General features: G+C 39.4%; 2 protein-coding genes across 5 annotated transcripts in view; one reads left to right on the forward strand and one right to left on the reverse strand.

Annotated features, from left to right (window-relative positions):
* The window catches only part of KIF18A (kinesin family member 18A), a 35,702-nt gene extending 33,281 nt beyond the window's left edge, over positions 1-2,421 (reverse strand). For both annotated transcript variants that reach the window (XM_061479178.1, XM_061479177.1), the window contains exons 1-3: positions 2,033-2,421; positions 1,213-1,370; positions 62-166 (exon numbers count right to left, since the gene is read on the reverse strand). In XM_061479178.1, the coding sequence (XP_061335162.1) occupies positions 62-166; positions 1,213-1,370; positions 2,033-2,360 (591 nt within the window). In that variant the 5' untranslated portion in view covers positions 2,361-2,421. The remainder of the gene's footprint in view (positions 1-61; positions 167-1,212; positions 1,371-2,032) is intronic.
* A 1,117-nt stretch (positions 2,422-3,538) lies between these two features.
* METTL15 (methyltransferase 15, mitochondrial 12S rRNA N4-cytidine) overlaps positions 3,539-27,054 on the forward strand; it is a 101,296-nt gene continuing 77,780 nt past the window's right edge. For all 3 annotated transcript variants that reach the window (XM_061479201.1, XM_061479203.1, XM_061479202.1), the window contains exons 1-2: positions 3,539-3,576; positions 5,652-5,931. In XM_061479201.1, the coding sequence (XP_061335185.1) occupies positions 5,668-5,931 (264 nt within the window). In that variant the 5' untranslated portion in view covers positions 3,539-3,576; positions 5,652-5,667. The remainder of the gene's footprint in view (positions 3,577-5,651; positions 5,932-27,054) is intronic.

Below are 27,054 nucleotides of genomic sequence, written 5' to 3' on the forward strand. Positions count from 1 at the left end.
TCCTACCCATTTTCTGAAATGCACTGTGAAGCATCCTGAATTTCAACACCTATTTACATACCTGATGTAGCGTTAGCCCTTGAACTACCACCCCTTTCTGGGCATCTTCACAAACAGCCAGAGGTCCTGAGTTCACCAGCAGATCACGGATCTGTTCATTGTAGACCTTTGACAGGGAATTGAAAATCTTTTAATATAATTGTCCTGTCCTACTTGAAAGGATTAAATTTAACTAACCAGAAATCAACACAGTCTTTTTAACACTTCTTTAAGACAAAATAACAAATTCATTCTCTAGCAATTTTGCCAAAGAGCTCTCCTATACTGAGCTTGAAATAGTCAATTAATTTAAATGGTGTGATTTTTTTTTTAGCCATTGAAGTGGGAGCCATTCTTTCCTAGTAAATAATTGATCTTTATTAAAAAAAAAAAATAAAAGAAATTTTAACTTACAAATGCCCCCAACTTGTGCAGAAACCTAATACCTACATAAATCTGTTAAACTTCTTAAATACTTTATTACTTGGTCTGTGGAACCACTTGAAATAGCACATGGCAAAGCAAACTGTTCCCTCCTTCTCTCCCTCCCCACCTGCCCATTAAGCCTTTGAGGGGGCTAGAAGTACAATTTCACTACTACTACTTGACAGCAGTGCCAAGAAAGCTACTTGTAAAAAGAGAACTGTGATGCAAAAAAGTGGAGAGAGGAGAGATGACAAAGAACAAGCAGAATATTTGTAAAGAGCTAACCATTGACATATCAGCTCTAATCCAAGCAGTTGCTCTGTATCTCGGATGAATAAACAAAAAACTTTGAAAAACATCATCAAAAAGGGATTAGATACTTTGTTGTGTGATCTCACAAGGCTTACAGGATTTTACTGTTAAGTTATATTGTTAACTATAACCCTGAAAAGATTCTTCTTTTACACATCAACAGAAGTTCAGAGGGATGTAACTGATCAGCAAAAAACAAAAGTCATTAGAATGCTCAGTGAAGACATCAGAAGAGATAGTCCTTTTTGGACAGCCTTCTGTAAACCAGCAACAGGTGCCCAGGAGTAACACCAAATTTGGTGGAGCACAGTTTAGTTTCATTCCCATCAGGGACACATTTTGTGAAGTCCCAGAAAGGGCTGAAGAAAGGCAAAACCAGCTTTTTTCCTTAAAATATGCCTTCTTAAAAGAAACATACCAAGTACAAGAACTCACCTCTAAATACGAGACAGCAATATTGCATATTTTATCTTCTTTTATTTCATCGATGGAATTATAAAGTGCCATCATAGTTAAATACATCACACCAGGATCTTCAGGGGAACCCAGCATTGTATGAGTCTTTCCAGCTCCCGTTGCACCATATGCAAGCACTGAAGTTTCAGAGAACGATACAAAGAGACACACTTTATATCAGTAAGCTACTCAGGAACACAAACCAAATGGACATCCTCAGACCTCTGTTATTCTGCAGAGCTGTCTGCATAAACTGATCAAGTTTCTTACTTAGGCTTTACCTTTCACAGATATAATTAGAAAGCTATTAAAAAAATAATAAAATTGCATTTACTTTTCAACTTTCAGTTCAAAATTTACTCACTGTCAATTTACCATGAAACTTTGCTTTCTCCCTGAATCCTAATTCATCAACTTATTGCAGGTAGGTTATTTCATTTCCCCACCACACTCCATTTGCCAATTAAAAGAACCAAGCTCTTTAAGAGAATTAAGAAAGCAGGCAGTGACACAGCTGCTTCTGGTTGAGTAACTCTTTTTAGAGAGCTCCCTTCATAAGCATGCATATATCCAATAAAATTCTAAAGTGTATTACAGCCCTAACATGAAGTAATTTTCCAAATAGAGCTTCCACAGGCAAAAAAGTCAGCCTCTCATACCCATAAATTAAAATGAAAAACTTTCTATTATTTACATCTCAGCTTCTCTTAAGGCCCCTGCAGCCATCGGATACAATGGTAGAAACTTGGAGGGATTCTGTAAAGTTCTTTGAACTGCAGATGATAAATAGTAAAGTTACCTGTGCAGTTATATCCATTTAAGAAGCCATCGATCACGCTTTTGGTAGTATGCTCAAAAACTTCCAGCTGGGTTGAGCTTTCAGCAAAAACAGTATCAAATACAAATTTCAGGTCTTTGTTTTGTCTTTTATTAATATCCCTATGAGTCATTTTCTTTCTGTGAAAAAAACTAACTTCTTCTTCCTTTGGATCAAAGACCAATATATGCTGGTCAACAACATGAACAACCTTGGTAAAGCTGCTGTCTTTTTCCTTTTGAGACTCTGGACGGACACGGACCACCACTTTGATATGATTACAGACATCTTCTTCCTTAGTAGCAGACATAACATCCCCTTAGTCCCCCTTCTTTGTTTCCAGGACTCTTTCAGATTCAAGCAGCTGAATCTTTCCTGCAATAAACAAGAAAAAACACCCACCCCACCCCCCCGAAAAAAAACCACCACAAACAAAAGAAAAAAAACACAAAAAAACAAAGCTTGAAAGACCTTATATTTCAAATATAATCTTTTGAATGGCTCATGCTTTTAAGTAGGACTAGCATCTTGCACTTGTGCTACATCTCCCCTTCCCTCTGTTAGCTAGCCCTTTGGTAAGCACCGTAACTGGCCTGAAAAGATGACCCAATTCAGCACCGCTTTAAGAAAATGAATTATCATTTTAGGCTAGGATGGGAAAGGACCTTAAGATCATCTAGTTCCAACCTCCCTGCCATGGGCAGGGACACCTCACACTAAACTATGTCACCCAAGGCTCTGTCCAAATTCTTAAGCTTATTTCAACAGTCTGAACTCATAAAACATCTACTGGCTTTCCTTCACTTGAGAGCAAGGTTGCAGATATACCATCAGGTTTCCATACGCTAAAGGAAGTGTTGTGCTGTTTTGTTTTTGGTTTTTTTTTTTTTTTTGGTCCTTTAATAAATGTCAGTAGCTGCCTAGCTACTTTCTCTAGGCTATTGGTTTAATCGAGTTGGATGTGGGTTTAAAGGGACAGTTAAAGTGGGATTCATGTTAACATAATTCACAAAGGGTACAAAACCACTTATTCACATAAGTCAAATTAGAGCTTCTTTTTAACGGGCCATCATAACTGACAGCTGAAAGTTAGTCACTCCTAACACCATATAGCGACTCTGTAGTAGAGTCTTGGTAACGGTTTTACAGCTTCAGAACAAGACACCCCCCCCCCCTCAGACGAGTCACCTCACAAGCACTGGGTTAACTGGAACACAGCAGCAAAGCAAAGCCATAAACCGGACAGAATACCCAGAAACAGGCAAGCGCGACACAGCCCCACCAGAGGCTCTCAACCCACCGCCAACAGCCCTCCCGTGGACCACGCCACCAGATCAGCCCCACATCTTAGCCAAAGACGGAGCGGATGGTCCCTGACCCCCGCACTGGGCCACCACTCACCTCAAGTCCGCAGCGCAGCAACCGCCGCTCCCGGCGCCCGCCTAATTCAAACACAAGCGCCCCGCCCCCTCCGCCTTCTCATTGGCCGTCGCTCTCGTGACGCTCGCAGCGCGACGGCGTTGATGGTAAGCCAGTTGGTTGGTCTGTGTTGGGGCCTAGTTGTTTGTGGCGCGGTGGCTCCTCGTGGGTGTGCGGACCCTGGGGGCTCAGCGCTTTCCCGTAGGGGCTGCGGGTGGTTACTGTTGGCAGTGGCGTGAAGGCGAAGTGAAATTGCTCAGTTTCCCGCCTTTTTGAGCCTTAAGGGAGGGCGAGAGCTCTGTGAGGAACGGAGAGGGCTGCTGCGAGGAGTGTGGAGGGGCAGCGGCCCAGCGCGCTGTGAGGGAGTTTTTCCAGCCCCGGTAGGGCGGGCGGTTCTTGTGCCGTACGCAAGTTCCCTTTTGTGTCCTGGCTTGTTCCCGCCGTGTGGTGCCGGGGACCCGGCGTGCGCTGGCCGGGGTGCGGGCGGACTGCCGCTTCTTCAGTCTTCTCTGAGGAAGAATCCCTGCAGAGTCCAGTTTTTGTTAGTCACGCTCGATGCAAGTCCTGCCTCAAACTGCCCGAATGCCCCTTAAGAAAGTAACTTAAGTGCTGTAAGAAAGTAACACGGTTTTCCTAACTTGTCAGGAGAAACAAATCCCTCGGTTGTGTAGATAGGTTGGTTGAAAGCAGTGTCCCCCTCGTGTTAACACCGCTTCTTAGGTGCTCCTAACCAGCAATGTAGGGCAGTGGGAGTTGGGTGGTTGTTGGTGTTCACTCTGCTCATATTTTCTGTGGAGGTATTGCAGTTCCTTGCAGAACCTTGGACCTGTGTTACGTCTGTGAGAGGTTATGTAGAGTGACACATGCTTTCAGATTTAAGGTGAAGGGTCAGGGTTTTCCTCACCTTAGTGTTTTCTCCTGAATCTAAAAGCTGGGACTTAAATTGATGTAACTTTCCGTGATCTTATTTACACAGGCAAAATAACGTGAAGCCTCTGGTTTGGTAAATCAAAGCACATAATAACCATCTGTTAGTTAACATAAGATTGCCCTTTGGCTAATAGTATAAATGTAGGATGGCACTTCTTCAGATGCTTTTATGTCAAAGTTTTGCAAGTTTGCTGTCTGGTGGGAGAGGGTATGCAATGCAGTATTATAGGTCTCAGCTCCATGACTATGTAGTCACCTGTGTTAAACTTACCTTTTTTTTTTTTTTTAATGGAAATGAAATTATGCAGCCTTCTACTGGTTGGTTACTGGCTTGGTTCTGGGGTGGTTAAGACAGAGTGAAAAAAATCTGCAGTTCTCTGTGTAGGTAAGCTGTAGCTAAACACTTGAGTTTTCCCAGGGTTTTGAGTATTATTTCAGTTAGTTTTACTCTGGAGCATTCTTAGCTCTGGCTGTCTTTAAAATATTGAGGCGTAATACAGGGATTGTAGCAGTAAGACAAGGGGTAATGGGTTCAAACTTAAACAGGGAAAGTTCAGGTTAGATATAAGGAAGAAGTTCTTTACAGTGAGGGTGGTGAGGCCCTGGCACAGGTTGCCCAGAGAAATGGTGAATGCTCCATCTCTGGCAGTGTTCAGTGCCAGGTTGGACAGAGCCTTGGGTGACATAGTCTACTGTGAGGTGTCCCTGCCCATGGCAGGGAGGTTGGAACTAGATGATCTTAAGGTCCTTTCCAACCCAAACCATTCTATGATAACAAAACCCACATATTTACTATATGTGTAACCTAAAATGATTGTAGTATTTGATTTATTCATTCCCACTGTAGACTAGAAATATGGAGAACTTGGCAACCAGAGTGCTACTGTTCAGAGCAAATATCTCGTTTTGGCAAAATGGAGGGGTGCAACCTGAAAGTGAAGTTACTATTCTGGTTTGCTCAGATGCTGTTAGTCATTTAATGTTGAAGTCTCTGGGACATGGATAGAGTCCTGCCAGTGTAAAGGAAAAGAAGGCGTTCCTTATGTAAGAAAAACCATTTTTACTTGAATATGATTTATTGGTAGAATAACAGAAAATTATGAAATAAGTTAAAGTAAGACATTCTCGTTTAGAACTGCCCATATAGGACTGTGTAATGCTTTACTTACATATCCACTTTTTTTTTTAAACAAACCTACTAGTTTTTAAGTATCTGTTTTGGAGTAATTCCTGACATCTACTGTTTCTCTAGGTTGATCAACTCCAAAATGTTATCTCAGTGTCTGTGCCAAGTTTACAAATCTTTGGTTTTGCGCAGCTTAAGGCTGACTTCAACAGATGTGGCTGTTTTGGCCAGGAGGATTCATTCTTCAGCAAAAAAGCTGTTGGACTGTGAGTTAAAGGAACAAACCATCCAGAAATGTGAAACTGAAGAGTTGCCTCAAAGTATGGAAAACAATGACTGTGGAAGATTGCACATACCAGTGATGCTGGAGGAGGTTGTTAATTGTTTATCCCCCAAGCCAGGCCAGGTGAGTTAAATGATTAATTAACATTTGTGATTCAGTAACAGTCCAGCAGAAAAATTAGTACAGTATAGGGATAACTTTTGTTTAGAGTAATGAAGAGGTGCTCTTTAAGAATCAGTTGCATGTTTTAAAAGTTCTAATTTTTTTTTGCACTTCAAATCAAGGTTCTGTATTCATAATAATAGAAATCTGGTGTCTGTATTCCTGAATCCCCAAATAAGCAGTATTTGTTAAAGCTGTAGTAAGTATTTGAATAATGTCTTGCTTTTGTGCTTGTCTTTCTGGATTGCTCTTGTGTATTTCTAGGGTTGTGTTAATTAGTAATAGTAGGAGGGAGTTCTCTTGTGTGGCGTCATCAGTTTGTGACATGCTCTTCTCTTTTGTATAAGAGGTAATAACTATATAGGTTTTTAAAATCATCATAATCATCATCATACTTTGTTTGGAGATAGTTACTTCTATGGTTTTACCGGGTTTGAGGCACTGCGTTTCCGTAGCATCTGCTTACACTGCATAATATGGTACACAGTAGAGGTGTAGTAGTTAGAAAATGACTGTGTATGGTACGAGAAACGGTTTAGCATCAGTAATGTGGGAGTACTACAAGTCATCTTATTTCACTATGGTACTGTCTGTAAATTCCTTTTGGTATTTGGGTTAACTCAAGTCTCCCTACACTGCAGTTTTGATATATCTGTGTTCTACTGGTGTAAGGTAAGTATACTGTTACACATTGCCTTTGCAAAAATGATACACAGTGAAATGTTTTTCATCTGAGGTATCTTAAATACAATAGTAAATAGAAAGGATTTCTTACACAACTTAAATGCTTAAATAATTTTCACATTTCAGATGCTTTACTCTGATTTTGTCACTTTATATGTTAACTTCATAGAATCTTATTTAGGCTTATCAATAAATAGTTTCACTATAAAGACTGAAATGATCCATAAAGAAGTAGAAAGTTCAAAGTATGTGTCTGTTTTTACTCAAAATCAGCATTGTCCAACAGTGGCAAAGGGATATAGCAAGTCTGAAGTGCATTCAGTGAGCAAAAAATTGTGGTCAGATCTTGTGTGTTGCTTTGTGAGAACTTCCGTTTGGAAGATTGGATCATTTTAAGTGTTTTGAAAATGAAAGAGAATCATAATAGTGTAAATATTGACACATAGACATTGCTCTAGCATGTGTCCTACTGCTGAAAATACCTGAACTAGTGAAATATCCTAGGAACTTTGAGTTCACAAATCTTACAACTATGATGAAATTTTCACACATTAAATGAACATACAAGTTGTGATGCTGTATTTGAAGCTATTTTTGCAGCCTAAGTTTCTACTTAAATAGGAATTAAGAAGCTGACTCTTTTAATAAACTGTTGACCTAAAAAACTGCTAACTTGTTTGGCAACAGAATTTCCAAAAGAAACTATTTATGATTGTAAACTGTGGAGAGTAACTGTTGTTGTCCCTGAAGGCTTTTTGATAATTTAAATATTTATGAATGTAAAATAGCTTACTGTTGGGGTAAGGTTTTTTCAGTTCTCTGTATACATGGTTTTACAGATTCCTGAGGTAGTGGTGAACCACTAATGATGCATACAAGACAGCACAAGTTTGTTACCTTGAACAGAAGTGTTTATAATATCGCTAACCTGTTCAGCTTAACTGAAGCAGCACTTCCATTTTTTTTTTTAAAGGCAGAGTAAATTGTCTATTAGAAGCACTTTCTGAAGCTTCAAGTTTTGAAAATAAGTAGTCTACCTAAGGGTGCGGTGTGTTAACTGAGTTTTGATAGAGTAAGCACCAGTGAAATTTTGAACAAAAGTTAAGACTGTTTCTCCCTGACAGTGGTGATACCAGTTTCTGTTAAAATGCATATCAACAGGGACTGTTGTATCAGTTCACATTTTTGAGGTTATAGTCATAACTTGGAAGTCTGTGAGCACTTTATTTTGTGGGCAGGGAAGGTAATATTCTGATCGTGGATTTTGTCGGCTTTCTTCTATGCACACCAAGGTTTCCTTTACTTGGTTTTAACACAGTTATATTCTTTGTTGTAAAAAAGCTGATTTTGGCCTCTCTTCTTTTGTGTCCTAAGACAAAGAATTGCCAATATAAAGAAAATCAAATTATATGGACAATATTCTCCCTTTGGTTTTTGTCAGTCGATGGGGTTTTCATTTTACATATAGGGGGCCCTAAGAAAATAAATGTTAATTCAGAATGAGACACAGCTGAGATGAAGATGTTAATACCCTCCTAATGAATATTCTTGTTGACTGTCTTTTCCTTTGTGGAATATGTTTGTCAGGGATTTAAGCAATAGCATTTCCACTTATCTTTGAATCTTTTACTGCTTTGGAGCTTGTTGCTGCACAGTCCCTGTAGAAGTCCTGTCTTTGAAGCATGTGTACAAATTGTTTTTTACCAGTGTACCTCACTCCTCAATGGAAAGTCTTTTGCAATAAATCCATGCACAAGTAATTTTCTCTTTAAGTTTACTGTATTGACTAAACAACACTTCAGTCTTATCAGTCCACTAGTGTTCTTTATGTGTACTTGACCAGTGTTTCTGCAGTTGTCAGGGCAGCTTGAGTTTTCTCTGTTCTCTTAAAGAACCGAGCATATTTTCTGAGTGAATGTCTGCACAACCAGAAGCATGTTATCCCAATTTTCACCCTGCTTTTTCGTATTTTTTCCTTTGCAATAGTCACTTTTTTTTTTTAACTAGAGGTGTGGATCTCTTCCACTTCATATGACTATAGTCATATGAAAAAAAATTTTGTTAACTGTGTATTCTAGTATGAGTAAGAGAGGATGAAACTTTGTGATTTTAATTATTCTTATGGGGGTCTAATAACAAAGCTTCTTACAGGTTGCAGAGCTCTAGGAAACTATTTTAATAGTGCTCAAGCACAAACAGGACACTTCTGGGTATAATATTTAAATTCCAACTAGAACAAGAAGAAACTTACCTGGCGGTGTTCAAGGCCAGATTGGACAGAACCTTGGGTGACATGGCTTAGTGTGAGATATCCCTGCCCATGGGAGGGGGGTGGAAATAGATGATCTTAAGGTCCTTTCCAACCCTAACTATTCTATGATAAATGTTATACCCTACTCAGATTGTATGGGGAAGCCTGTAATCTGATGTATCTGTGGTTTTGCTTCGAATATAATCTAGAATAGACTAAAATGGAGATGCATTCAGCTCTAGGAGTACTATATGGTTTATGGTAGTTCTGGAAGTGTTTTTCAATACCTGTAAATTAAATGGTAGGTGGTCAAACTTGAGATGAGAAACAAAGAATGGAACCATTCCCTTTTCTCCAGTGTTACAGTGATTCATCAGAAACAGAGTTAATATCATATGATCTTTTTATCTCATTATGTGAACTTGTGTCTAGAAAAATAAGGCAGTTAATTTTCCCCAGATTTTGGCTGGCATCATCTTGAGTTAGCTAGGACTTCTTGCAGAAGTATTGTCTTAGATTCTTTATAAAATTATTCAGATTATTTTTACTACCCAGCTTTCATTGAATGGGATATCCTCTTTGTCTTGGAAATAATCTTCTAGAAAGAGACATGTATTTCTTAAAATCATCAAGTTTTGCTATGAGCTTTCCAGTCTTCCAGGTACGTATTTTGTAGTTCTCAGAACAGCTACTGTTTTCATGCATCTAAATGTCAAATGATTCTTTTTCAGCTGATGAAGACTATGAGCATGGACTTCCCAAATAACAAGAGGAAGCATAAGACATTGCTGACAGTCAGATACTGGTCTTTTGTTACTGAAGTGCTGCTTGAGCTGTGCAATTATTTTGAAGACAGTAGCCTTTCGCCTCCTGAAATTCTGTTGCCACTGTTGGATGTTGTTGATCTGGAGCATAATTGTCTCCTTCCTATTCCACAGAGCTAGTTAGTCAAGATGTCAGGATGTTAGTTAGATGACACTCAGAGGAAGGTGAGGTAGACTGCTGGTGTGCTAAAGCCAAGTCTGTTGTTTTGAAATTGTCATGTTAGTTTCTTTGTACCCATGTCTGTATGTCAGTATTCCTTTTCTTTTTCTGCTTTACACTGAGTGTAAGCTCTTAAGGACAAAAATAACCTTTTTCTGTGTAGCACCCCGCAGAGTGGACTTCTGTTTTGTGAGAAGGGTTTCCAAATATCATGATGTATAAATAGTTACATGGCTGTGCTGGTGACCAGTGTACTTATTGTAGTACTTCCAAAGCCATCTGCAAATAATTTGTAATTGGAACAGCCCATTTACACTAAAGGCTAGCAGAATTGAAGTTTTCTGCAGGGTGTCCAAGATAAACAGGAATTGAAAAAGGACCTGGAAAAATTAATTCTGAGTTCCCAACTTGTACAAGGTATTTTGTAGAGTGCAACCGAAATGCCAGGGTTGGCATGGAGTATTGATTACGTCATGAGATAAATGCTGAAATAGTTGTTTTGGAAAAACACGGCATTCCACGGACATAATAATTAGTTTTATCATTTTAGCCTGTTTTCCACTGGATTTGTAAAATTCAAGTAGGTGGTATAAAGCAAATGGTTTATGTAGTATTCTTTGTTGTAGAGATAACTCTGTGTTTGTTTTTTTTCTTGTGGGAAGCATGCTGAAAATGTCTTTCCCTATGCAAATTGTATGGTCAATCTTTCTGTGTCAGCACCACAGTGATTTATGTGGTGATTGATAAAGATAAGCTGTTGTAAAAGTAGAAGAAAATATACTGGAATGTGCAAGAGGCAATAAATTAATATAGAGAAATTCTGAAGATAATCTGGGATTTACAGAGCACACTTTTATTCATGATACATTAGTGTTTCTGGGAGGTATTGAGAGTTATTTCAGCTGATGATGTAGTTCCTGTGTAGCCTTTTAGTCACTATTCTCTTGCCTTTTTTTCTGGTTGTATATATTGTGAATTTGGGAAAGGGATGAGCCAGGTTTCAGATCACAGCTTTGTATGGAGATCTGTAATGAAATGTGTGTAGCATGCATATGTATGCAAAGTGTATTCAGTTCCTGCAGTGTGTAATAGGAAACTTGTTAAATTGAATCTCGTGATAGCGAGCACTGTTTAAACTGTTTGCTAAAATTGTATTTCAGAAGGGATTTTTTGGGGTCAAGTTAGCATTCGAAGGCAGTGCATGAAAATAGAAAACCTTTTCAAAAAGGTTTTGATTAATATGCACAAAATAGTCCCTCAAATACCTGTTTTTATGATTGTAGTGTCTCCATGGGGATTTGGAAAACCAGACCTGTTTTGCGTGAATTCCTTGATGTATAACCAATGGCTCTTTGCTGTGGTGTTTCATCAAAAGTAACAAAAGAGGAGTATTATGTAACTGTGTAATGCCAGCAAATGTCATACAAGTTTTGCAGTATCTGCATCTGGGTGAGTTCCATCACAAGATAGGAGAGAAGGGGACAGGAAAAAAAAAACAAGACAGGAGATGGTTTTCATGAATGTCAGTTCAGGGGATGGAGAAAGCCGTAGAATCACAGAATGGTTTGGTTTGAAAGGGACCTTAAAACTCATTTAGTTTCAACCCCCTTGCTATGGGCAGGGACACCTTCCACTACCTTAGGTTTCTCAGGTCCAGTCATGCTGTTTAGTTGTCAGAAGTCTCTTGCTTTGCTGTCTTCTGTAGGGGGTTCCCCAAAAATACAGGGATTGCGAATTCTTTAATAACAGATGAAACATACACTATATATTTGAGAGTACTGCACAATTGTTTTCTGTTTTGGACCCGGTACTGCTATGTGATTAGATTGAAATATCAGGAAATAAAAACTGTGACATACTGGATCTGAACGGTGGTAAGATACGAATATGGTGAAGAAGTCTGTTCCAATTTTACTTCTTTAATACTTCCAAGATTTTGTTCTTTAGAGAGAAAGTAACTAAAAAGTCTGTGCAAGTAGGAAGAATAAGTTGATGGCAACAACTGCACAGGGAAGCATCTTTTTGGTTGTAATTTTTGGACATGTGCCTAACCACCTCTTCTTCCCACCTGCAGCATGTCTTTCAGCAGGCATAGCTAAATGTTACCATCAGCAACAAGAAGACGACAGCACTCACCAAGTTTGTTCTGCATCTTTCTTGATTGCAGTAAAGGAAGGGAAGCCTGCAGCTGCTCTCTCCAAAGAGATCAGCAAGGGACTTGGTCTGCCTACTGAGAGCAGCTCCACAGATGCGCCAGATTTCACTTTATTGTAATACTGGGTTAGCTCGCCGTTACCACTCTATCGCATAACAAATGATGGTGCTTCAGGAGACTATTTAAGATGCTGTGTGATAATAAAGCAAGATTCAGTGCTTTTGGGTGACTCAGCTTGTATTGACGCTGTATATGCTCTTCTGTTGTGACAGCATTAGTCTTTGCACCTCTTGGGGAAAACTAATAAAATTCACCAGAAAGTAAGCCCTTTAAATTTTAACTTGAGTGAGCCTGTGATTGCAGAAAGGGTGATAATTAATATATGTAGCTACTCATTTCCTCCCCATCTAGTACTGTGTGTCTTATTTAGTCAGCCTTTTGGCTAAGCTTTCTTGTTAAATATTTGAATTCAAGTTTGCAAACAGGAATACAGACTTTTTCTACCACACAAAATATTACCGGGAGTTTAAGATCACAATTGGAATATGGAAATATCTGCAGGGTTTTTTTCTTACTTTCTTGTCTTTCAGTTTAAGATAATCATGTAGTGAGTAACTTTGAACAGGTTTGTTCTGCATAAAGATAATTAAAAGGTTGAACTACCAAATTTGATGTTTAAAATTAACAGGTATCTAAAATCATCCAAATGTGTGGTCTGATTTTATTTTAATATTTTTTACTTCTTCCCAGAGTTTCTGAGCACATCTTCATTCCAGTGGTGTGTGTTGATAGTCAGCAGCTTGGAAAAATACTGCTGTAATCATAGTTTCAGTTTTAAACACTGAAATGAACTAATATTGTTCCCAGCTCCCACTTTATAGAAAGTTGTATTATCTAATGTCAAATTGCTGCAGACACCTGGCAGCTAAGACTTATCAAAAACGTGTCCATGGCTTTTTGGGGTTTGCTAACCATAAATATTAAGGATTGGATTATATGTTCAGTTGAGCCTTTGTAAAATTTTTATTGCATCTTAAGTATTTCCTCAGTTATAATTGGGGAACAAAGTTTCTTCTGAGGTAGTTGAGCAAATCGGCTCTGTCTTGCTAAGTCTGGTGATAGCTGAAGTCATTCAGACATTGAAATTTTAATTTCCTATGGAGATCTTACTAATGTCGTGCTTGAGTCATAATGTCATTAAATCTAATTCCAGACAACATTACTCGTAGGGAAATGAGTAAAGTAAATAATGCATACTGAAGTGAGGTCTGCCAGAGCTGTCTGAAGAAAGGTGACAAAGGCAGGTGGTGGTGGTTTTTGTTTGCTTCTCTTACCTCTGATCTGAGAGGAAAGGGAGAAAGGGCTCATGTGTTCCATTGCTTTGAAGTAATTTACTCTTGGTCGTATTTGTGAACTTTTCACTCGCCTGAAAAGCAGTGTTTGGCTGGCAGGTTTCACACTATGCAAGGAATGCCACTTGGGTATACATTAGAGTGTCCGGGATGCAGCTCGCTTTGCTTCTGGATGTGTGAGGAATGATGTGGTTTACCAGCAAATAGACTTTTTGGACCTACAATGGACCTACACTTGATGACTGAGAAAGCTGTCATGTATTTAAAGATAAATTGCTCACGCTTACAGTGTGGAGTAAGCATTAAGGTATGAAGTATTAGAAAATAAGTGAAGGCGGAAAAACAATAACAGAGAAGAGGTAAAATGCCTTTTGTTTTTTTCATGTCTTTATAGAAAAAAATCTTCAGAAGTGAAGATGGGGGTATCTTCCCTATTTCATCTTCAGCTGTAATCAGAAAATAGAACCCTTGTGAAGAGATACTTTTGAAATTAATTTTGAGGCTGTTGAGTGATTAGGATTGATGGGTGCTTCAAAATATATTCATAACCTTATTTCCCCTCTGTGTGGAATGATGTAGAGGTGGTTGAAATATTTGAATGTGCAGACCTAGTCAGTGATGTTACAGATGTTTCAGCTGAATCCTAGTATAATTTAGTAGCTTCCTCTGTTAGAGTGCTGATGACATGAATGTGAAAAATGGGTAATAATGGTTGTTGAGTAGCCCAGTACTGGAAAATAATTTTATATTGTATTAAATGCATTATGTGACAAGGTTGTTTCCCAGATGCCAAATGTTTATCTAGTTGTCTTTGTAACGTAGATTGTTAGACTTGGAGTGTAAATAACTTTTTCATCATTTCATATTCTCTGAAAGGTGCTTTTGGAAAAAATTACAGTACAGTTGTGTTCCACTTATCAATCCTTGTTTTCTTAAATTATAATCTTTCATGTAGATGAACAACACGTACTCTATAGAGCTGGTAGGAAGTATTTTTTGCTTGCAACTAAAATTCTTTTTTGCTGTGTCCTTTATATGCTGCTTTCTCTTCTCTAGTAGATACCAGAATAAATGGCTTGTATGGTGTAGTATATTGCAATTGGCAAAAATAGAGAAGTGTTAAGATTTGTATTCTTTTTTGGTCATCTTTATTTTCTGGCAGGTGATGACATAAGGCATAAGACCTTTTAATTCTTCATGTTATTTTCACTGTCAAGTTCAGCTCTTGTATGCTTGATAAAGGTTTGGATGGGAATTGTGACTAATATAATATATAATCTGTACTATGTACCTGCTCATGCATTTCATTGTAGTATCACCACCATCACCTTTTTGGTGGTGGGTGCAGATAGGTAGGTTTTGGAAATGCGTATGTTTTCAACACTTTGGAGTTTGCTCTAAGGAAGCTTGGAATGATTGCTCTGCAGGGGAACCTTGACCACTTTTTCGCTACAAATGCTTTTATTTTTCCGTAAAAGGAACTTTCCAGAAGTTCCTTTTTTTTTTATTCCTTTTTCATTGTTAATTAATTTTATAACATGGCACTATTTTTTGTTGTAAAAAATCTCTCTAGTTTAAAAACAGATATGTCTGACTTACCTTATGAAACAACATCTTTGCAAAATATTTTAAATTATCATAAAAGGGAGGAAAGGTGGTTAGTATGGTAAAGGCTAAATAATGTTTTTTGCTAAATTGCAATGGTATAAATATATCCTGATAAAAATGCAAGAATATCTTGGATCGTCTTTGTTGGTTTGAGGGTAATTTTTCTTATTTGCGTGTGAATAACAGCAAAATGTATGTTTTAGTATTCTTTTTTCAGCTATGACCGTGTACGGTCATAATTTATTTAGATAAATACTAAAACCCTTCCAGCATTTCTCTAAAAGTAGGTTTCTGTACTAACAAATCTTTGTTGCAATCCCGTGAGTAACCAACTTTTATAGCCTGTCTCACTGTGCCAAAATGTTTAACAATCCGGTTTATTTAAAATCGTTTCAAAACCCCTGCCTTTTGGCAGGCACACACAAGAAGTATGCCTTGTTAATGCCTGTATATTTAACAGCGATCAAAGACAAATTCTTAGGTAAGTGTGAAAACAGAGATACCTTTTCTCTACATGGTACATGGTTGACCTACATGTGCGTTAGATAGGGTATAGTGGTAGCTGCGATAAACGGATTTGGCATAAGTGCAAAGGATGCAGGAGCCTTATCCATCGTAAGCCACATCTTGAGTCAACTAAGGAAGCAGTGCTTAGAACTGAGAAATTTCATTAAAACTTATAGATACATGCTTTGCAAATAACCTAGAGTAGGTAGTTAGACTTCGCTTTTCAAGATTAGTCCTTGTTAAATGGCTTTGAGAAGCTGAGCATCTTTCAGCTTAATGAGGTACATGCTCTTACTTGTAGCAGAGCGCAGTAGGTGCACCCTATGACAGAGCAGAAGAGGAGAAAGATTCACAAAACCTTTGTCATCTCATGGATAATTATGTGCTAGTGTTTTGGTGATTGAAATGCTGATGTCATGGAGGAACCAAGGACTCTGATAAATCTTTTGATCAAGGCCTTGAATTTATGAGGTATAAAAATGACAAAATGATCTTGGGAAATTGTATCCTGTTGAAAAGCTATTATTGGTAGAATGTAAAGCGCTTCTGTAGTAGTAACCTCTTATTTAGCCAGAACTAGCACTTAATTGGGGTTCTTTTTCCTGCAATATTGTAGTACTTTTGTCTTTAGAAAGCTTTCTAGTATACACAGATTTTATAACTCTAATAGGAATCCTACGAATTGCATCATTTGGGACAATATCCAAGATATGATTCATTGTTGTGTTTTAAGGAGTTATATTTGCAGCCTTATCTCGATTGTTTTATTATGGTGATATGATCTGGTTGGGTTTCCTTTGTGAAGAATGTTGCAGACACTGTTAAGTAATAAGATTTGCTGTACTTCTTGAATTCTTGGTGAAGCATTAAAAAGTTTACCTTCATTTTTTGTAAATAATCTGGTATATGAATTTCTGCAGATGATCTGAGCATGGCTTAGAATTTTCATCTGGTACAGTAAAAACATGAAGAAGCACTTAGACAGTAGATTTTTATAACATACATTTAACAGCTTTCCTGGCCTATGGAATGTAAGGTAGCACTTGAGGAACATTTGCTTTTCTTTTCTTTTTGCGGTTCAACTCCAGACTGTATTTACACAACTACCAGTCTAACCATCACAGTGGTCTGTATTTTATATTCAGTCTTAATTCTGCCACAAGAAAGTAGACTGGAGTATTTTGTAATAAAAGTATTGCAAAAGACTAAATTAAACACACAAAGCATGCATCTTGGCTTGACAGGCACATTTATATCCTCTGTTTTCCAGTTTGTATTTGTGGTATTTGTAGGGGGTTAATAATGCAGTAGAAGACAGCTGAATGGTTTAATTGTCACTTACAGTTCTGGCACTGAAAGGTTTCCCAGATTGCATTAATTGTTTCTGTGTTTTGTGAGCTTCCTTTGGCAAATGCTTTTAGATAATATTTAAAAAATACTTTTTACAGCATGATTGCATTTTAAAGTTATATTTAAAAAAATACATTAAAAATCCCAAACCACTTTGCTTTTAACACAATATAGGGTTCATCTGCATTAGGATTTCTGTTCTTGAGTAAAGAATCTGCTTTTGAGAAAATGTAGTGATTGTCCGTGCTTGAAGCAGATGGTTCACATTGCAGTGCACAAACTGGATTTCTTCAGACTGAGCCAGGAGATGGATTCTGAGAATGCACCTTGAGCTCCAACTGTTGATAAATATTCAGCCTGAAGAACCAAAGTAGAAATTGAGTGAATTCAATCCCACTGGCATGCATGTAGGGTCTCTCTTTTGGAGAACTTAGAGGTATACGAAAATAATGCTTTAGGTGCCCAAGTGGAAATGCCCCTTTTCCTAAGAGGTTAATGTTTTGAGTTAAATACTTGATCGAAAGCACACACTGGAGTGACATCCACTCGCAGTTGCTGAGGTCATAGCGAAGCAGATCTGAGTTCCTGAGCTTTGCAGCCAGAAAAATGAGAACCAGTAATGTGACCTACCTGCTTGATTTAGTGAGCTCCTGAGAATCACATGAGAACCATGTGGTGGAGGTTCCCTGTGTTCATCTATCAGCTGAATGCATTTTTTAATTACTATGTTGTATATTGCAATTTCTGATGTTGCTTCTCTTTTCAAAAGAAATTTGGATTTAAGTGGTTGATTCATTCCTGCAAGGTTTGCTCAAAGAGCCAGGCTGAACAGCTAAGCCAGGGAGATGTCCTGCTGCCACTGACGTGTCAAGTCCAGTTTACCTGTGCCCCAAGCTGTATGTTACCTGTGCCTTATGCTCCTGTCCCTCCCTGACTATTCTGCAAATCAACTAAACATGCTAATATGGGCGAAAACAATACAGCTTTTTCCTTCTGTTTGAGTTTTCTATGCCATGCTGCTAAGTTAAATTGGAAGCTTAGTGTGTGATTGCCCCGTCCATGGCAGGGGGGTTGGAACTAGATGATCTTAAGGTCCTTTCCAACCCTAACTATTATATGATTCTGTGATTCTAAGAACCTAGTAAGCACCAGTGCTTGGAGAAATTAACTAGAAGAGGGAAGACTTGCACATGAGAATATACTTCAGAATTACTCCCTTTTTGTTCATATCCTCCCCCCAGTACTTGTGAAACTGTAGCTTTAGTTCAGTGGCAGGTTGTTCTCCAACTGCTGTGAGAAGGAGATGAAATACACCTGTTCCCAGTGAAGTTACAGCTTTTTCAATGGGTAAAAATTAATGTTACTGAGATTTGTAGATCCTATTGTAGGTTCTGCGAAAAACATGCATTAATTTAAGAATCTCTCTTAATTGCAACATTCATGCTCATTTTAACTCTCAGGACCGTTACTTGTTCCACTCTTTGCTCTAAGCCAAAAATACAATTCTAAGTTCTATTTCAAGTTTGTCTGTTGCTGTCTTGCCATAGGGCTCAAGATATCTCAGATGCACTGCCCATGCTGCTATTTGGATGTACATTTTTTTCTTCCTCCCTTGCTCTGCTGATGGTGCAGACATGGAGTGAGCTCACAGAACTGTCAGTTTACTTGTAATTGTCTTCAGATCAATAAGGAAGCTGATCCAACCTGTGACAACAGGGCCTGTGTGCATCTAGAGCTGAAGATGGTAGTGAGCAGCCAGTTGTTTGGAGAAACAGTGATTTGTTTCCATCCATTTGTACATAGGGACTGTAGGGATTCTCCTCAACAGGTTGCTCATCTTGGGCCTGGACACCTCTCACCCCCTCTAATGGTTCCCTCTGTATTGGGACTATCAGTGGAATCTGGGAGAGCAAGAGAGACAGCTTTTCTTTCCCAAGATCCTGAGCTTGGCAGCTTAGACATCATAGCCTGAGCATCCATCACAAACAACTGGGAGAGAAGTCTGGAGGTCCATGAGAATATCAATAGAAGAGTTTTTCACCCGGGCTTATCCTCCCGTTATTTGTCTTTCAGAACTTGAAAATGCTATTAATGCTTAGCATGATGATGATTGTAAAATCTAAGCAAACATGTTTTTTTAACCTGAACAGGAAAATGGCTGAAGGCTTTTTGTCACTCTTTCCAATCCTCCCCCAATCAGCTGAAGACCTGACTGCTGGCATAAAAAAATTTCAGCTGCCAATTGTTAAAATTACTCAGGACTTTCAAGTGGCACAAGACAGGATCTTTCAATGAAAAATGATAGATATGATAGATATATAGTATGATAGATATGATAGATAAATAATAATTAGTGCTACTTGAGCAGCTTATAAAAAAGCAGACTTAAAATCTGCTGCTTCAGCTTCAAATTATACAAAGCATTATTTGTATTTGATTTTTTGAGATGTTTACCTGAAATGGAGTTAAAACAGTGCTCCTGAAATTCTGTCCTTCATAAAACTGTTTGAGCAGTTGTGTCAGTATGTACTTTTGGTCATCTAAATTTAAAACAAGATTTTTGCTAAGAAGGTCAATGAAACTACTTTCCTTTTTGATCTCGCATCCTTGTGGGTGCCTGGCTAGTTCTTCTGTAAGAAAAGTTTGACTGGATGAGTCAGTGCACTGAGTCATACACAGCATGAAGCCTGTAGTGCTCTAGACTAACTAATTGGTAACAGTCTCAAATTTAATTAAAGCACAGTTGTCAGCTCAGTGTTACTGATTGACATCCCACTGAAGTATTTTTGTTTTAGCAACTTGCATTAATTGTTTGTTGCTGTTAAAATTTGTGTGGTTTAAGATTTTCTTTCTGTTGAGTAGACTTGCCATTGCCATTATCTTTTACTATCTATCCTCTTTGTGATATTTTTTTATAGTACTTTGAATCTTTTTTTTTTTTCCCATGTTAGGTTAAATATTCGGTAATTATGCTCTTTACCATGCCTCTGGATTTACAGATGTTTAGATTCCTTTGAGGATTTTTTTTTTTTTAAGTTTTCTTCATTAAGAACTGTCCTGTTAGCACTGATGAATAGTTTTGCACTTATCCTCAACTTTTTAAAGTATAATGCAGTATTAAAAATGAAAATTTAAAGAATTGGTATTTTGTGTGTTGATTTACAGATTACATCTTCAGTTTTGTTAGTTTTAATTTCCAGTGTTCCTCTTGGGTTGTTCCCTGTTTTATAATAACAAGTGGCTTTTCTTTGTCCCAGTGCCTGCATGGCATCCCCAGATGATGGCAGTGGTTTCCAATATCATTGGAGCCTTTCTCCTTCCTCTTCTTCAGTGCCTTTGTGTGTGTGCTTGTTTGCATGATGCAGCTTGAGGAGGCAAAGAGCTATATGGGGCAGGAAGGAACAGGACATGTCTTGAAGTGATCTGCCTTTCATTGTGGGGGGGGGGGGAACCAACCCTCCAGGGCTTTATTTAATTTTATTTTTTTTTTTTAAATCATTTGCATTGGGTAAAAAACCCTTGCTGGCTTTTTGTAGGACTCTTACTTGCTACAGCTGAGAATTGAGGAGGGAAAACTTGGGTGGATGGTGGCTGTCTTGTCAAGTCAGTTTTTTATTTTTAAAACCTTTGAGACAATATTTTCGAACTTTCAGAATTTGTGTCTGCTACTTCTGTACGTGATAAGTACTGAAGCTGGGATGGTGAAGAAATGTCTTCCTAGAGACTTAAGGAGAGGCAAGATGTTCTGATTATGTATGCTTTTTCTGTTGAACAGTTTTTCTTCTCTTGTAAACTCTTTAGCAACATCTACAGATGTTGCTAAATCAAGAGACCATCATAAGCAACAAAGATGTTGCTAAATCACGAGACCATCATAATACACGTCTGGTTCACATCAGAAGTCCACAGAAAGTCTGGGGAAGGACTTTTGACGAGGGTCTGTAGTGCCACAACATGGGGGAATGGCTTTAAACTGAAAGAGGGGAAGTTTAGATTAGACATTGGGAAGGAATTCTTCGTTATGAGAGTGATGAGACACTGGCACAGGTTGCCAGAGAAAGCTGTGGCTGCCCCGTCCTTGGAAGTGTTCAAGGCTGAGTTGGATGGGACTTGGAGCAACCTGTAAGGAAAAAGGGTTGTATTTGTGTGATCTCACTAGCATAGTCTTTTTTCCCAGTTTAATATCTCTAAGAAAGATGTTAAATATTACCCCTCTCCCTTCAAAGTGATATCCATAGATTTAATATTTGCATGAAAGGGACTTTTTTTTTATTTGTTCTAACTTGATGCCTGATAATATCATCAAGTTCCCTGACCTCTTGTATTTTGAGATAAGTGAATCATACCATCTGCTACAGCTGTATAAAAGCAATGTTAATCGTCCTCCGCAGAAAACTGCTGGAGCCTTCAGATGTTGTATTGGACCAGAGGGATGTGTCCTAAGGGACTCCTTTTCCACATTTCCTCATTTCTTCTGTTCTTGCCTTCTTCTAAGCCCAGTTTCATGTAAAGCAGCGATGACGGAAGGGTTTCTCTTCTCTCCTGAAACAATCATTGACTTATCTCTGAAATTTGTTCTTTGAATGTGACTTTCTTGGTTTTCTGGATTGTTGGTTTCCCTTATACCAACTTTCTGTTAGGATGCAAGACTTACTGAACCTTCTTCCTTTCTGTGAGATTTTCTACATGTAGTTTTCCTGTCATCTTTACCCTGATTTTATCCAGTTACTTTTCTAGCTGTTCTTCCTTTTTCCCAAATTGTACTTACTCTCTGTCAAGATACCTATTAATTTGGTTTTGCATATAATGTCAAGTGTTTTAAAAGCCTCCATTTTAAAATAGGTTTATGGTTCTAACTTTTTCATGTAGGTATTTATTCTATTACTTTGCTTTGTGAACATATTTAGATATGTTTAGATATTTTGACTATGGTCCCCAAAATATTTGTCTTAGCAACAAGCAATATAATCATTAATTCAGCATATTTCAGAGCATCTTTTCCATTTGAAAAAAAAGCAATAAAGATTTAAAGCAAAGCTTCCACCTGCCTAAATAGTCGCTGAGGAGAAAAAAAACTCTACTTGGAGGTATCTAATTTCTAGGTACAATGAAGTCATATAAAAATCTTCTGTTTCAGCTAAACATTTCTTTTTCTTTGCAGAAGATTTAAGTGAAGTTTTCTGTGGTGGAGACTTGTAGCTTGGATTTTGAACTCAGTAATATGGAAATTGTCATATTGTGGTTTGTACAGTAACAGTAGTAGTAGTATCTTCAATGATAAAGTCGTGTGAAGTGATTCCTTTGTAAAGTATTAACGGCTTTTCCTTGGAAGAGGAAGATCGCATGACCAACAAGTACATTGTTGCTCATGTAATCTTGGTTACAGAGTTAGAAGTGGTGATAGATTCCTATTTGCTCTCATCCTGTTTCCCCCACACCATTTGTACCTACATTTTTTGGTTTTTAACACTTCAAACTTATTTTGCTTAGGTTATTGCTGGGCAGAATTGGTCAGTTGTAAGTTGGAGTACTGAAGAAGCAGCAGTGAAATTTCTGACCTCTTAATGGGATTTCTGCATCTCGGTACAGAAGTCTGGAATATCCCACAAGTAGGAGGATTTTCATTTGCATTAGGTAGAGGAAATATTTAGGTAGAGGAAATATGATACTAAGAAGTCATGCCTTTTCTAGTTGTGTGGGACAACGCTTTCTTTATAACAAGCAAACAATTAATTGTGGTATCTGTTATTTTTCCTCTGATTTCATCGGACATCTCATTAAAATATTTAGAGGTTGTTTTCTGTGAGCATTGACATATTGCATGTTACAGCCAATAGTTTTGCTTTGCTCTGGTACATGGACTATTTTTACAAATGTTGTACAAAATTTCTATCAGAGTAGGTCATTCTTCCAGGCAGGTAAGGTTAAAAAAAAACAACCCAAAGCCAGTGGTGTCAGAAACACCAGTCTTGGAAGCATTTGTTAGTCTCTTGGCTGCTGGTAGAGAGCATAATGGTTTTAAGACTTGATTTCAGCAAATGTTATGCAAAAATTCTGTCTTGTTGACTTGACTCTGAGCGGGCAAGAGTAAGTGCTTAGAACCTGATGGAGCTGGCATTTAAAAAATCCAGAAGATAAATTTTGACACCTAGTGGGCATGAAACAATTAAGATACCAAATTTTAGAATAATTTTGGAGGCTATAATAATTAAATTCACAAACAGTGCAAGAAGGACACTTGGAATGTTACTCTTAGCCATGTGTGGGTTTTTTTTATGGTTTTGTAAAGAATTTTCTTGCATGGTTTAGGATAAGTATTTTTTCTCAGCAAGTCAGGTTGCTTACATTAGGGTTTTTCCATTTCAGTTGTATATGAAAATATATAAATATTAAAATCAAAAGAGTGGAATACAAGGGGCACATGCAATTATTCTAAGCAAGTCCTAAAAGCTGTGTAGAACAGTGGTTCTTAATCAGAAGAAAATGTATCCATACAATTGTTTTAGGAGATAGAGCTCATAGTTGCTAGTTACCTTATCAAACTATGTTTAGAAATGTCTGAATGATAATTTTGATGAAATACACTATAAGTGAAAGGATGTAAATAATTACAAATAATGGTAATGCCATTATTTTTGGTCGGGCATTCTGCATTACTAATGCTCAGTAAAGCGCCTGAGCCTTGAACGTCATGGCCAGCCATGCCTATCAGCAAACACTGGTAAGAACATGCCATGTCTATAGAATCATAAAACCATAGAATCGTTAGGGTTGGAAAGGATCTTAAGATCATCTAGTTCCAACTCCCCTGCCATGGGCAGGGACACCTCACACTAAATCGTATCACCCAAGGCCTCGTCCAATCTGGCCTTGAACACTGCCAGGGTTGGAGCATTCACAACCTTCCTGGGCAACCTATTCCAGTGCCTCACCACCCTAACAGGAAAGAATTTCCTTCTTATATCCAACCTGTTTAAGTTTTAACCCGTTACCCCTTGTCATGTCACTAATGTCGCTAATGAAGAGTCCCTCTCCAGCATCCCTATAGGCCCCCTTCAGATACTGGAAGGCTGCTAGGAGGTCTCCACGCAGCCTTCTCTTCTCCAGGCTGAACAGCCCCAACTTCCTCAGCCTGTCTTCATACGGGAGGTGCTCCAGTCCCCTGATCATCCTCGTGGCCCTTCTCTGGACTTGTTCCAACAGTTCCATGTCCTTTTCATGTTGAGGACACCAGAACTGCACACAATACTCCAGGTAAGGTCTCACAGGAGCAGAGTAGAGGGGCAGGATCACCTCCTTCGACCTGCTGGTCACGCTCCTTTTGATGCAGCCCAGGATACGGTTGGCTTTCTGGGCTGCAGGTGCACACTGCTGGCTCATGTTCATTTTCTCATCAACCAACACCCCCAAGTCCTTCTCCACAGGGCTGCTCTGAATCTTTTCTCTGCCCAGCCTGTAGCTGTGCCTGGGATTGCTCTGACGCAGGTGTAGCACCTTGCACTTGTCATGGTTAAACCTCATGAGGTTGGCATCAGCCCTCCTCACAAGTGTGTCAAGGTCCCTCTGGATGGCATCCCTTCCCTCCAGGGTATCAACCGAACCACGCAGCTTGGTGTCATCGGCAAACTAGATGAGGGCGCACTCAATCCTACTGTCCATGTCAGCGACAAAGATGTACCTATCTATGTACCGGTCATGCTTCACAACCCTTTTTTATTATAGAGATGGTTGCATATACAGTCATATACTGGTTGTCCTGGGTTCAGCAGTAGCAGTCATGTTTGTTTTTTTTTTTTTTTTTTCCTTTGTGGTAGCTGGTGCAGTGCTGTGTTTTGACTTCCAGCCTGAGAACAGTGTTGGTGAAGTCTATGTTTTCAGTTGTTGCTAAGTGATGTTTACCCTGGCCAAGGACTTTGTGAGGCTCATGCTCTGCCAGGGAGGAGGGGAAGCCGGGAGGAAGCAGAGATGGGGCGCCTGACTCGGGCTAGCCGGGGAGGTATTCCATACCACAGCACGTCATGGCCGGGGTGGGGGGTGACTGGGAGTTACCCGGAAGGACACGGGCTTCCGGGTGGAACTCGTCTTCTTGGCCGGTGGTATCGTATTCTCTTCCCTTGTTATTTTCCCTTATCATTGTTGTAGTTGATAGTAGTGGCGGTGATTTGTGTACATTGGTTGCTGGACTGTTCTTGTCTCAACCTGTGGGAGTTGCACTCTTTCGATCCTCCTCCCCGTTCCTCCGGGAGTGGGGGAGAACCCCGGTGGGGGGGGGACACGGACCTCGATTGTTGTCAGCTCGGCACCACTCACTGGGAGTGAGTGAACAAGTTACCTGACTGGGTTTAAACCACGACAGTTCTTTTTGGCGCCCAACATGGGGCACGAGGGGTTGAGATAAGAACAGATCTGACTGGATTGGTAGTCACTCGTCACAATGCTGATTTATTGGCTCTCAAGGTTGTTCCTCTTGATCTCACAGTTTCAGTATATCGTATCTTACGTCCATCCAGTATTTGCTGTATTAGTGTTTTTCAAGTGTGGGGCTTGGGCTAAGGTTTTTGTCCCATTGTACTTTATGGTAATGACTTGTAATACAATAGAATCATTGATCATGAAACTGATCTGGCTTATGTTCCCAGTGTGGTCACCACCTTTATACTTTGGGAGGTATATGATGGAGGTGCTTAGCAATTACACATCTTTTTTCTCCTTCTCAGTTGCTCAACCTGTGAAGGAGACATTCTTTTACCCTCCCAGTCGTCCCCCCAGACCATTTACATTTGAGAGTTTTGAATTTTTTGAATGGCATTTTAATGCTGTTGAGACTTGTTTGCTGATGGTGATGGGAATCACCATGCTAACACGCATACAGAGTGTGTTTTGCCCACGACTGATTTCAAGAGTTAAGCAGAGTCAGGTTTGGGTCTTGTCTGGGGTCAAACGACAACGTAGGAGGACCGAGAGATTTTCCCTGAGGCTGGACAGCCATGAGTGGCAGGGTGTGTGGGATAGTATGGGCAAGTATCTAGGTCAGTGGGCCCCTCCAGTACTTTGGAATTTCTCTACCGAACAACTGCAAAATCCAGAAGAATTAGTAAAACACTTAAATGAGGTGTGTGGTCATTCTGGCCATACCAGAGATGGACAAATCACAGCAACGTGCTGGGGCTTGGCCTATGCTTACAGGGCCTTGTTCAACACTATCCAGCACCTTCAAAAGGAAAAGAATGTCGGCGGATCTGAGGGCAAAGCAACAGTTGCTACTCAAACTTTGGCTACAATGAACTGCGCAGCTACCCCAGCGGCAAGTACAGCAGCTGCTCAAACTTCAACTGCAACAGACAGCGCGGTTACCCCAGCTCCAAGCACAGCAGCTGCACCACCCCCAGCAACAAGTACAGTTGCTACTCAAACCACAGTGATAATTACTGCAGCCAAACCAGAGGACCAATTCGTACCAATATCGGTTGCCCCTGTACGCAAGAGAACAAGCAAAAAGGAGGCAAAAAGGGTGAAGCAAGATGAAGAACCAATGAATTCACCACCCGGTCCAGAATCTGATCAGGAGTCATCATCACACGACGAAGAAGAAGAAGAAGAGGTAACTTCTCGACCTCGGACCTCAACCGAGCTGCGGAATATGCGAAAAGATTTTACCTGTCAACCAGGGGAGCACATCATCACCTGGTTACTCCGATGCTGGGACAATGGGGCCGATGGTCACGAACTAGAAGGTACAGAAGCCAAGCAGCTGGGATCACTTGCTAGAGAAGGGGGAATTGACAAAGCAATCGCAAGAGAGAAAACGTCCCTCAGCCTTTGGAGGAGGCTCTTGGCAGCTGTGAAAGAAAGGTTTCCATACAAGGACGATGTTACGAGTCGTTCGGCCAAGTGGACTACTATAGACAAAGGCATCCAGTCTCTGAGGGAATCGGCCATCGTAGAGATGCTCTATCACATCAAGCCGAATAACGGGGATACACCTATAGATCCAGATGAAGTTGAATGTACACAACCCATGTGGCGAAAACTTACATGGAATGCACCGTCATCATGTGCCCATTCATTGGCAACAGTAACCTGGAATGACATAGTACCACTAACAGTGGATGAAATGGTTCATAAACCATTCCGAGAGTTCGGAGACAACCTCACCCCTTCCATCATCTCAGCTGTGGAAAAACTGTCCCAGG

This window comes from Pezoporus flaviventris, unplaced genomic scaffold (assembly GCF_033815535.1).
Source record: "Pezoporus flaviventris isolate CSIRO_AGI_PZ_B2104156 unplaced genomic scaffold, CSIRO_AGI_Pfla_v1 ptg000143l, whole genome shotgun sequence".
In the NCBI taxonomy this organism is placed as follows: Eukaryota; Metazoa; Chordata; class Aves; order Psittaciformes; family Psittacidae; genus Pezoporus; species Pezoporus flaviventris.